Source organism: Teleopsis dalmanni, chromosome 2 (assembly GCF_002237135.1).
Source record: "Teleopsis dalmanni isolate 2A chromosome 2, ASM223713v2, whole genome shotgun sequence".
Classification (NCBI taxonomy): Eukaryota; Metazoa; Arthropoda; class Insecta; order Diptera; family Diopsidae; genus Teleopsis; species Teleopsis dalmanni.
Window position 1 is genome coordinate 55,222,459 of NC_051847.1, and position 12,354 is coordinate 55,234,812.

Sequence of the window (12,354 nt, forward strand, 5' to 3'; positions counted from 1 at the left end):
AGTAACCTTTAAAGATATAAGTGTTGCAGGAAGGATCTGTACAATAAGCGTATGCGGTGAATGAATTCTCATTAAATCTGAAATTTTTAAAGTGCAAACCGCAAGCATTATTGTAATGACTATAAGAACAAAGCAATAAATATTGTAAAATTTTCTTTTCACTAAACTTATTCTTATATGTGTTTAAGAAATTCGAGAGATTTTCAATCTCGAATTCTGCATCTTTTTCTTTGCAGATAAAGGAAACACACCTTTTTGTGTTTAGTGAGTCAACCATAAGCACACTGCGATTGATATATGGGCAGTCATTTTGTTTTTTTAATGCCATTAAAGAAGCAATATTGAAACTATCTTCCAAATTTTTGGAGAATGAAATGGATTCGTCTAAGCTTGAATGTAATGTTGAAACATTAAAATGCTGCTTATCTGAATGTACTTTAGCCAATGAAGTCTGTTTTTTATAAATCTGAAAAAAAATTATATTTTTTAATTATTTTAATATAAAATAATAATTTAAAATTAAAACATTTATAGTTAAAAATTTATAGTTAATGTTTTAACTTTAACAACTCTTAAATTTTTGTTAAGTGTTGGAGCGGTTAAACTCAAATAGTTAATATTATATTTATTAAATTTTAATCTATTGTAATTAATATTGTATAATTAAATTATTATATTTAATATATTATATAATTCATATATTATATTGTTTATGGATAAGATATGATTAATTAACTTATCTAACTAACCCTGTATAAGATATAATCAAATCAACGGTTCTAATTCTTGTTTTTATTGCGTTTTATTTTTGAGCTCGAGATGAGCAATTTTTTGTCATATTTTTTGGCTGCAAGTAAACTCCGTTGATTTGATTCTGTCTCTTGTTTTATCGAACGCGAAAGCAACAACACACAAAAAGTGATTAAATAATAACTTGACAAAATTGTCTATAATTAAATAAATTCAATAAAGTTCGAAATTACCAATTATAAAAACGCTTTTAATTGTTTTAAAAAATTTGTCTATTAATATAAAAAATTGATCAAAAAATTTTAGAATATAATAATGATTTTAATAAACACTAAATTATTGAATAATTTTACTAATACCCATTATTAGATCATCACACTAATAATGCAGTGATTTTTGCAATAATAGAATAATTATAGAAAATTTTTTTACCACGCAAATTTACTATTTCGTAATTAAGAAACATAAACATGTAAGTAATTAATATTAAATGATGTTTAATTTGCTGGGTTTGAAATTGCTTGACTATTTTCAAGCAATTATTTTTGTTCACGAAAATGAAATAAGCAAAATCCAATTGCAACAACAAAAACGCAAAATAATTTTAAATGGGCTTACTTACGATTATTCTTACGACGATTGTACACAGCTTCGTGCACACACATTTGTATTGTGTAGGTTTTGTTGTTGCATTTGCATTTTGCTTACTTCATTTTCGTAAACAGAAGAAATTGCTTGAAAATAGTCAAGCAATTTCAAACCCTGTTAATTTGCACAACAACTGAATATGTATATCTAATACATAATGGGTAAAATTATTCAAAAACAAGAATTAAAATAATACACAGAAGCACTGTACTATATTACCATAAAGTAATTCATTATCTTGTGGGATATTAATATAGACAATTAAAAACTTACTTCTTTGGCGATTCGCATGATTTTTGTTTTCGTTTTCAAATTGCATTTAACACCAAATCTTGTATTTTGTTGTTCATTTATAATTTTGATTACACTTTTAAAACTTTCCGTATTGTTTATATTAAATAATTCTTCCACTTTTATTATTTTATTAATTAAAGCGGTTTGAACCGCGCGCGAAAAATTGTGCAACATGATTGTTCGACTTGTTAACACAAATTAACATGTCATTGCATGTCACCAAGTGCATTATTAGCAAATGGCGACAGACAGACGAGTGGGGAAAAAATACGTCCTCTTTTTTATGTACTCTTTTTTTACCATTGTTTATTTTAATGAACTTTTAACGTAAATTTATGTATATATGTATTAGATGATAGTTTTTGTAATATAATTATTATATATCAGAGTAGTAAGCTAATTAAAATTTATACCTTTTAGTAATAATTAAATTTAATTTGATTAAATTATTTAGTTCAATATATTTTAATATAATAATAAATGTATGTATACACCATGTCTACTCTTTTTTATGTACTCTTTTTTTACCATTGTTTATTTTAATGAACTTTTAACGTAAATTTATGTATATATGTATTAGATGATAGTTTTTGTAATATAATTATTATATATCAGAGTAGTAAGCTAATTAAAATTTATACCTTTTAGTAATAATTAAATTTAATTTGATTAAATTATTTAGTTCAATATATTTTAATATAATAATAAATGTATGTATATTATACTTAATATTAATTAAATATTGTTTAGAAAATTGTAGCCAAAGTTAAACCATTTGCAGCGCACAATAGATCTTTTAGGTCGGGGTGCATTTATAACCTATTATTTTATAATAATTAGTCACTTGCACAACCCTCATTTGCGCACAAGGCAGAAGATGCAGGTAAAAAAGTTTGCCTATGTACTTAGGCATGCGCGCGTGTATAGAATTTCATACAAAATTTGCATTAAGCATCGGTCTGGCGCAAGGGGAAAAATATTTCTCCAAAATGTAAAAGAAATTAAAAATAGTGTTAAGCGCATTTTTTAATATTACTTGGAATATATGTATATAATATATCATTTAATAAAATTATGAAAATAAGTTTAAATAAAATTTTTTTATTAAAAATGTATTAAAAAATAAACATGATATATGAAATATATGATATATGAAAATGAATTTTTTTTAAATTAATTAATTAATTAATTTATTGGTTTTTTTTTTCCAGCTCTAGGTTTTGTTTTTGGATGCGTCGCATTTGGAAATCTGCAATTAATAAAAATATATATGTAAATATCATACTTATGTTTAAATAAATAAGCGTATAAATACTTACAATGATTGTTCTTTTTCTTTTCGGAATTCTGAAAAATTAAAAAAAAAATTATTAATTTATTTGAAAATTTTAATAAAAATTGTTTAAATTACATTTTTTTCTTTGTTTTCTTTCTCCCGACGACGGTTTTCCTCCAGCCGACGGCGATTTTCTTCCTGCCGACGGCTATTTTCCTCCTGCCGCCGGCGGTTTTCTTCCTGCCGGCGGTGGTTTTCATCCTGCCGCCGGAGGTTTTCTTCGCGTCGTCGGCGGTTTTCTTCCCGTCGTCGGACACTTTCCTGGTGCCGCTGGTAGTTTCCTGCTGGTCGGCGGTTTCGTTGCTGCTGTTGACGCTGGGGTTGCTGAAGAAAGAGACAAAAAATGTTATTTTAATATTGCATTTAATATAAATCATAATATAATATATATATATTTTAAATTATTTACATACATTTTCACCGTCAACCAGCAGTCCAATCAATACGCCAGTTAATATATCCTGATTCTGAAAGGAAAGCATTAAAAATTTAATATTTATATTTTTAATATTATTATTATAATATTATTATTTTTAATATTATTACTTGTGTAAATTACAAATTTTTAAATATATTTTATTAATTTAATTTCATAATACTTACCATTGCTTCAACCTTCGCACACATTTAGTATGAAACATAAACGCAAACTGAATGTTGCATTTGCATTTTGCTTATTTCATTTTCGTAAACAAAAATAATTGCTTGAAAATAGTCCAGCATTTTCAAACCCTGAAATTTATCACACATAAAACGAAAACAAACACTAGATGGTGTTGGCTGTTAAACCCTAATTAGTTGCTGTATGACTCAATTTATTTATTGATCAAATGAAAATTTTTTAAAAATCATTATAAAAAAAACTGTGCATACGATTATTATGAATTTTGAAATATTGAAAGAAAACTCCTTCGTCTTTATATAGACATATAGGTTATCCCGATCGGGGTTTTGCACGGTAAGATATTTGATTGCAAAAAATTATAACCTCAAAAAAAAATTCCAATATTTTTTGATGAAATTCTTTTGATATGAATTATATACTAAATTGATATTATTAAATAATTGTTCAGTCATATATTTTTTAACATTTGTCATCTTTATTTTTTTTTTCAAATGATTGTTTTAAGAGAAATAATAATTTTTATATATGATTGAATTGCCTTGTTCGAAGAATAATTCGATTTTTATGATTTTTTTTTTGTAATTGAAAGTTTGTTTTATTATCTTTAAAGACTTTTATGTGCATTGTGATTCTTGTAATAATATTTTTTTTTAATTAATGTTTTTTAAAAGGATAGATAGTCGCTTTTTTTATTGTTTAATTAATTAATTTGCAACAAATACATAAATTCCATAAAGCGAATACGAACGGTAGATGGTGCTTGCAGACAAGCCCATATAATTTGCTGGACTCCGCATTCGGCGCTATCACTCAATTTATTTATTGATCAAATGCAAATTTTTTAAAAATCATTATAAAAAAAACTGTGCATACGATTATTATGAATTTTGAAATATTGAAAGAACACTTCTTCATCTTTATATAGACATATAGGTTATCGCGATCGGGGTTTTGCACGGTAAGATATTTGATTGCAAAAAATTATAACCTCAAAAAAAACATTCCAATATTTTTTGATGAAATTTGTATGATATGAATTAAATATTAAGTTGATATTATTAAATAATTATTCAGTCATATATTTTTTAATATTTGTCATCTTTATTTTTTTTTTCAAATGACTGTTTTAAGGGTAATAATAATATTCATATATGATTGAATTGCCTTGTTCGAAGAATAAGGCGATTTTTATGATTTTTTTGTAATTGAAAGTTTGTTTTATTATCTTTAAAGGCTTTTATGTGCATTGTGATTCTTGTAATAATATTTTTTTTTAATTAATGTTTTTTAAAAGGATAGATAGTCGCTTTTTTTATTGTTTAATTCATTAATTTGCAACAAATACATAAATTCCATAAAGCGAATACGAACGGTAGATGGTGCTTGCAGACAAGCCCATATAATTTGCTGGACTCCGCATTCGGCGCTATGACTCAATTTATTTATTGATCAAATGAAAATTTTTTAAAAATCATTATAAAAAAAACTGTGCATACGATTATTATGAATTTTGAAATATTGAAAGAAAACTCCTTCGTCTTTATATAGACAAATAGGTTATCCCGATCGGGGTTTTGCACGGTAAGATATTTGATTGCAAAAAATTATAACCTCAAAAAAAAAATTCCAATATTTTTTGATGAAATTCTTTTGATATGAATTATATACTAAATTGATATTATTAAATAATTGTTCAGTCATATATTTTTTAACATTTGTCATATTTATTTTTTTTTTCAAATGATTGTTTTAAGAGAAATAATAATTTTTATATATGATTGAATTGCCTTGTTCAAAGAATAATTCGATTTTTATGATTTTTTTTGTAATTGAAAGTTTGTTTTATTATCTTTAAAGGCTTTTATGTGCATTGTGATTCTTGTAATAATATTTTTTTTTAATTAATGTTTTTTAAAAGGATAGATAGTCGCTTTTTTTATTGTTTAATTCATTAATTTGCAACAAATACATAAATTCCATAAAGCGAATACGAACGGTAGATGGTGCTTGCAGACAAGCCCATATAATTTGCTGGACTCCGCATTCGGCGCTATCACTCAATTTATTTATTGATCAAATGCAAATTTTTTAAAAATCATTATAAAAAAAACTGTGCATACGATTATTATGAATTTTGAAATATTGAAAGAAAACTCCTTCGTCTTTATATAGACATATAGGTTATCCCAATCGGGGTTTTGCACGGTAAGATATTTGATTGCAAAAAATTATAACCTCAAAAAAAACATTCCAATATTTTTTGATGAAATTTGTATGATATGAATTAAATATTAAGTTGATATTATTAAATAATTATTCAGTCATATATTTTTTAACATTTGTCATCTTTATTTTTTTTTCAAATGACTGTTTTAAGGGTAATAATAATATTCATATATGATTGAATTGCCTTGTTCGAAGAATAAGGCGATTTTTATGATTTGTTTTGTAATTGAAAGTTTGTTTTATTATCTTTAAAGGCTTTTATGTGCATTGTGATTCTTGTAATAATATTTTTTTTTAATTAATGTTTTTTAAAAGGATAGATAGTCGCTTTTTTTATTGTTTAATTAATTAATTTGCAACAAATACATAAATTCCATAAAGCGAATACGAACGGTAGATGGTGCTTGCAGATAAGCTTTCTAAAAATAGTGTTAAGCGCATTTTTTAATATTACTTACAATATATGTATATAATATTTATAATTAATTAATTAATTTATTGGTTTTTTTTCCAGCTCTAGGTTTTGTTTTTGGAGGCTGCGTCGCATTTGGAAATCTGCAATTAATAAAGATGTATATGTAAATATTATACTAATATTTAAATAAATAAGCGTATAAATATTTACAATGATTGTTCTTTTTCTTTTCGGAATTCTGAAAAATTAAAAAAAAAATTATTAATTTATTTAAAAATTTTAATAAAAATGGTTTAAATTACATTTTTTTCTTTCTTTTCTTTGAATTAAATATTGAGTTGATATTATTAAATAATTGCTTAGTAATATATTTTTTAACATTTGTCATCTATCTTTTCTTCTCAAATGATTGTTTTAAGAGAAATAATAATTTTCATATTTGATTGAATTGCCTTGTTCGAAGAATAATGCGATTTTTCTGATTTTTTTTGTAATTTAAAGTTTGTTTTGTTATCTTTAAAGGCTTTTATGTGCATTGTGATTCTTGTAATAATATTTTTTTTAAATTAATGTTTTTTAAACGGATAGATAGTCGCTTTTTTTATTGTTTAATTCATTTATTCACAACATATGCATTAAGCAAATACAAACACCATATCTTATTTGGCTTCGAATTATAGATGGCAGTAAGCCTCCTGCTTTGCTTCTGGGCCGTATATGGCGCTGTGGAGGTTCACGTTTTTTATCAATTAATTGGATTTTTGATAAAAAATGAACCATTTTTGAAAAAATAATATGGAAAAACTGTGCATACGATTTTCTTGATTTTGACTATTTTGGAAAGGTGATATATTTGTCTTTAAAGGAAAAATATCTTTATTGCCATCGGGCTTCTGCACGCTATGATATATATGTTAGAGTAAAATAAGGTAGAAAAAAAGGTTATTTTTTATCATATTTGTATGATAAATGTAAAATAATCGATTGACGATTTAAAATTGTATTTCGTGATGTGTTTCTGATCATTTTGCGTTTTCACTTTTTTCAAATGTATTATCTGGAGTGAGATAAGATATTGATTTTTGACATGTTTTTGTGCGAATTCCACGCATACGATTTTTCTGATTTTTACTTTATTTGAAAGCCTGATTTATTGCCTTTCAAATGCATGTGCGTGCAAGTCCATCGAACTCTTAGTTGTTTTTTAATAATTTTTTAAGTAAAAAAAGTCAGTTTTTTTAAAAAATTTGGTTTTTTTATTTTGTGAATATCTCAGCTATTGCGCAACATTCAGTTATGAGTTATATACCAAATGAAAGATTATTGAATTTTCTTTCTAAGTCATATTTCTTATTTCTTGAGAAAGCTTTAATTTATCTAATATTGACAAATTAGTAAACTTAGAAAAATTTCGTGTTCCAATTCCGGTTTGGACCTCCCAGCATCGTTGCTATCTTGGCGCTCGTCTTATTTGCCACTTTATTTGTGTTACGCTCTCAGTTTGTATTTTACTTGTGTTTTACTCGAGTTTTACTACGATTAGCTCGTGGAACAGACCACTTCTATTAATATAATAATTATTTTATCTATCACCCTGTTGACCCATCTGTCAAAAATGTGTATTTGCAACTATATATACATACGTATTACAAAGTATACACAGCACTAGCTTTCGAAAAACTTGTTTGGATTTAAAAAATACATAAATATGGCGGTAATTGTCTTTTATTATATACTTGACATATGAAAAAATAATAACAATAAATATTTTTTAATAGATAAACGGTAGAGTTATGACATTTAAAATGTTTTTAATTCTGCTGACGATTTTAATAAATTCTTTATGGACCTATAATTTGGTGAGGCGAACCGAATGCCCAATACAAAATATAATTAGTGCTCCACCACTATTCACATCAAATGAATTTGTAAATAATGAAAAGATCAGACCTTAGCGCTATTTAAACACCACAAAAATGAGCACAATAACAGTAAAAGAGGAGCCTGTTCAAATAACTGAGCTTGCTTTCAACAATATAAATTTTAAAATTGGTCGCTTGGATAATAAACTTTTATACAAAATGTATGACTTCGCGCTAGTGGGAGATGATTATACAAAAACATCTGCTGATAGTTTAGTTTGTCTTGCAACACAGAGCTCAGTTGAACGTTTAGATTCCATGGCACAAGTAGCAGTTAAATGGGATGGACCAATATCACTTGCAGTATTTGTAGTCGGAAATGAAGAATTTACTATATTACAGTATTATGTAACATATTTACGTTTATGCTTCATAAATATACGAAATAATGTTACATTCCATATTGCCGTACCACGCGGTCATGAACCTGATCCGGAATCAACTAAATTGATTGACATGCATAAGGGCTTTAATTGTCAGCAACCGGAACAAACTCTACGTCGCTTGCTCAAAACACGGTCTATAGAAACAATGCGTTGGCGGATACGTAATAATTATCCACAGAATCATATGCGCAATTTTGCAAGAAAAGGCTGTCAAACAAAATTTGTTTTTCTAACCGATGTCGATATTGTTCCTAGCGACAATATTGTTCCACTTTTAAATTTATTTCTTCGTAATGAATATTGTACTAATCGCTGTGCTTATGTTATTCCCACATTTGAAATTGATTTTCGTGTTAAATTTCCTTCATCCAAGAAAGAGTTGCTACGTTTATATAGAAAAGGTCTTGCTAGACCGTTTCATGAAAAGGTTTTCATATACAATCAATATGCTACCAACTTTTCAAGGTAAATAATCAATTGCTTAAATAGTATAATTATAATTAATATATGAAAAATAGATGGTTTTCCAATACTGAAACTGAGGAAACGGTTCATATAAGTCACAACGTAACAAATTTTGAATTTCTCTATGAACCATTTTTTGTTGCTGTAGATGATGCGCCTGCACATGATGAAAGATTTATGGGTTATGGTTTTACTAGAAATTCACAGGTATAAAATTAAAACAGGTATAAAATATAAATTTAAATGATATAAGTAATTTATTTCAGGTGTACGAAATGTACGTTGCTGGGTTTTCCTTTTTTGTTTTATCGCCCATATTTACATGCCATTGGGGCTTGCAACAAAAGAAATCCCGTCCTGTTTGGCGTGAACAACAAAATAATTTAAATCGAAAGCGTTTTGAAACGTTTAAGAATGAAATATTTGCTCGTTATAAGATATCACCGTCAAGAAAAATTAAATAGATTACTATATATCAGATAAATTTAAATTTAATTGTATTTTTGGTGTGGCTGTTTTTTTAAGTAGAATAGGAATTTAAATTTTAAAAGAAATATACAAAAAAAAATAATGTAAATGGTTTTTATTAAAAGTAAAATAGAAGATGTTCAGCGTTTTGCACATGAATGCTATCTGCTTTCCCATAAATTTAGTCATAAACAAATTAATATTATAATAATCACATTATAATTTGAATATTAAGAACTTTTGTTCGCTCCGAAACGCGATAATTAATGTCACCTATATAATTCTACCACTGCATTTGGCTTCCCCCCCTTTTTTGTCAAAAAAACGTACAATACAATTGACTGATGGAGGTTTAGACTCGTAACTAATATCAGAAATGATTCCAGTTTTGAAAAACTGAAAAATATACTGCTAAAATATATAATGTCCCCACATAATGTGACAACTTTTATATAAAACATTACTAGAGGTTCAAACATTATAAATATGAACTTAGTATAAAAATTTCTTACGGATATAGATTTTGATTTCAAATTTTCTATTTTCTAAAAAAAATGACAATTACTGCACTAAAAGTACATTACTTCATATAACTGCTTAATTGTTAACCCTTTGTATTAAATCACATGACCAATATCAGCTTCAAATATCAGTTGCACTTTCACTGACGAATTAATATAATTTTAACAGAACCAAAGAGTTATTCCCAGAACAACATATTTATAAAAACTGTCTTAAATGCCCGAACCATATAAAATACAAATAATGTTATTTTCAGTTTGTTTTATTTACTAAAAGTACAGATTACATCCATCATTTGTAGTTTTAAAGTCTGGAACCGTTGTAAGTGAAATATTTACAACTTCAACTTGGTACGTCTCCAGTGACGGCGCTTAGCATTGTATCTGAAATTGAAAGTTATATCAAATTAATATATTATATTCTTTTGACAAATATCACTATTTAATGAACCCAAATAATTTGATTTATAAATATGTAGCGAAACAACTTTAGTATTTATTACAAATAATATTGGTGCACATCGCAGTTGTTTTTATAAACTTTTAGGGTTATGCACAATTATTTAAAGAATTTTCATTTTTAAAAAATAGTAAAAGCTAAATTTATTTGAATTGCGCATAACACAGTCTTCTGATATTATTTTAACGAATGCACCATCATTCTATTCGCAAATTTCTATATTTTTACATTTTAAACTAAAACTAATGCGCCACAAATTTTCAATATTTTGATATGAAGACAATATTTGCGGAATTCATTAATACACAAATTTTACAAAATTTACCTGATGGTGTTTCCAGTACGTAGGCGAACCCACTGTGGAACAGATCTATTTTGCTTTAATTTCTTAGCAAGCTTTTGCTTAATTTTAAATGTTTTATGTGCAGCCTAAAATTTAACAAAAATATTTTATGATTATTAAGAATTTTATAGATTTATTTCGTATACACTACCATTTCTCTTGAGGTCCACACGAAAAGAGACCATAAATTATCGAAATAATAATAATGTGTTATCGATTTTAATAATTTGACATATAAGAATTATCAAATACATTGCTGCCAAGTTTCGTTCTAAATTTTGAGTGTCATTCAACAAATTTTTTCATTTATATACAAAGCTGCTCAAAGTAGAATATATATCAATATTATGTTATTTTAAAATGAATGTTATATCAATTTAATAAAATATATTAAAAAATATTGTAGTTGTTTCAAATATAAATGTTTACCATGCTTTTGTCATAACAATGAATAAGCATTAATAAAATATTATATTATATTATATACAAACAAATAATAAATATCGTTATTATCATAGCCAAATTGTTCAATTATATATAACAAATATTATACACTTCTACTGTGCAAGTAACAATGTCATGCAAAGTTTAACAAAAATATTGATTTTTTGAATTTTTTATATAATAGTTTGATCGTCACTGTATAAATGTTGGCAGAAAATGAAATATAAACTAAAGCACAACATTCATAAATCTGGAATGTCGCATTACCAAATTTATTTTGTTTTATGTGTAAGAACAAAATTTGCCAGAATTACATGTGGAGTAATAAAAATCAATCCATTTCGATATATTGACATGCATGTCGTTAATTTTCATATATAATCGAGATAAGTTTATTTTTGCTGTTCACACTTCGACAAATATTAATGAGTGTGAATAAGAATGTTGGCAAATTATGTTGCGTAATATTAAACGCCGTCATGATAAATTAACATTCATAAATGTATCACCCATTTAGCTGTTTTGTGGAAATGTAATACCGAAACATTTCAGGAGTATAGATGCTGCAAATTGCAGAGTTCACTCAATAAAAGCCAGCGACATTATCGTAATTATTTGCAATGTTACATGCCGCCATATCTATTGTTTAACTTAATATTTTGTAATATATTACTAATATTTATTATTATTAAAATGACACTGCTTACAGAAAAGTATAAGGACTCTGATAGATGCTGTTGGAAACAAAATCGTTAAACCTCTGCAAATATCTCTATCAAATCATCTGGTTTCAATAAATATATTATCCGTTTTTTTAATTTGACGGATGAATTTCAACACTTGTATCGAAAAAACGACGTGTCAATGAATTATAATATATTAATATTGCCATTTTTAATTATTTATATTGCAATTTAACCTGTTATTGCCGAAGATCTCAATGTCTGGGCGAAATACGCATTGTAGAATTATGCTCAGCAGCCCTAAGTTTATCTAAAACCGTTGAATAATAAAAAAATATTTAACGGCGCACAACGTTATAATTTCTAAT

The 12,354-nt window shown here is 26.2% G+C and overlaps 3 protein-coding genes across 3 annotated transcripts; 1 reads left to right on the forward strand and 2 right to left on the reverse strand.

Annotated features, from left to right (window-relative positions):
• Positions 1 to 2,898: 2,898 nt before the first annotated feature.
• Positions 2,899 to 3,410, reverse strand: LOC119679343. The gene is made up of 3 exons (XM_038091636.1): positions 3,104 to 3,410; positions 3,012 to 3,039; positions 2,899 to 2,941 (listed from the first exon to the last, which is right to left on the reverse strand). The coding sequence occupies exons 1-3, from the start codon at positions 3,403 to 3,405 to the stop codon at positions 2,906 to 2,908; spliced, it is 366 nt and encodes a 121-aa protein (XP_037947564.1). The 5' UTR covers positions 3,406 to 3,410; the 3' UTR covers positions 2,899 to 2,905.
• A 4,494-nt stretch (positions 3,411 to 7,904) lies between these two features.
• LOC119679351 (beta-1,4-glucuronyltransferase 1) lies at positions 7,905 to 9,574 on the forward strand. Its single transcript, XM_038091656.1, has 4 exons — positions 7,905 to 8,008; positions 8,073 to 9,067; positions 9,121 to 9,274; positions 9,334 to 9,574. Exons 2-4 carry the CDS (start codon positions 8,271 to 8,273, stop codon positions 9,529 to 9,531), a joined length of 1,149 nt encoding a protein of 382 aa, XP_037947584.1. The 5' UTR covers positions 7,905 to 8,008; positions 8,073 to 8,270; the 3' UTR covers positions 9,532 to 9,574.
• A 727-nt stretch (positions 9,575 to 10,301) lies between these two features.
• Positions 10,302 to 11,108, reverse strand: LOC119679352 (60S ribosomal protein L39). The gene is made up of 3 exons (XM_038091657.1): positions 11,011 to 11,108; positions 10,842 to 10,945; positions 10,302 to 10,440 (listed from the first exon to the last, which is right to left on the reverse strand). The coding sequence occupies exons 1-3, from the start codon at positions 11,011 to 11,013 to the stop codon at positions 10,392 to 10,394; spliced, it is 156 nt and encodes a 51-aa protein (XP_037947585.1). The 5' UTR covers positions 11,014 to 11,108; the 3' UTR covers positions 10,302 to 10,391.
• Between the last annotated feature and the right edge of the window lie 1,246 nt (positions 11,109 to 12,354).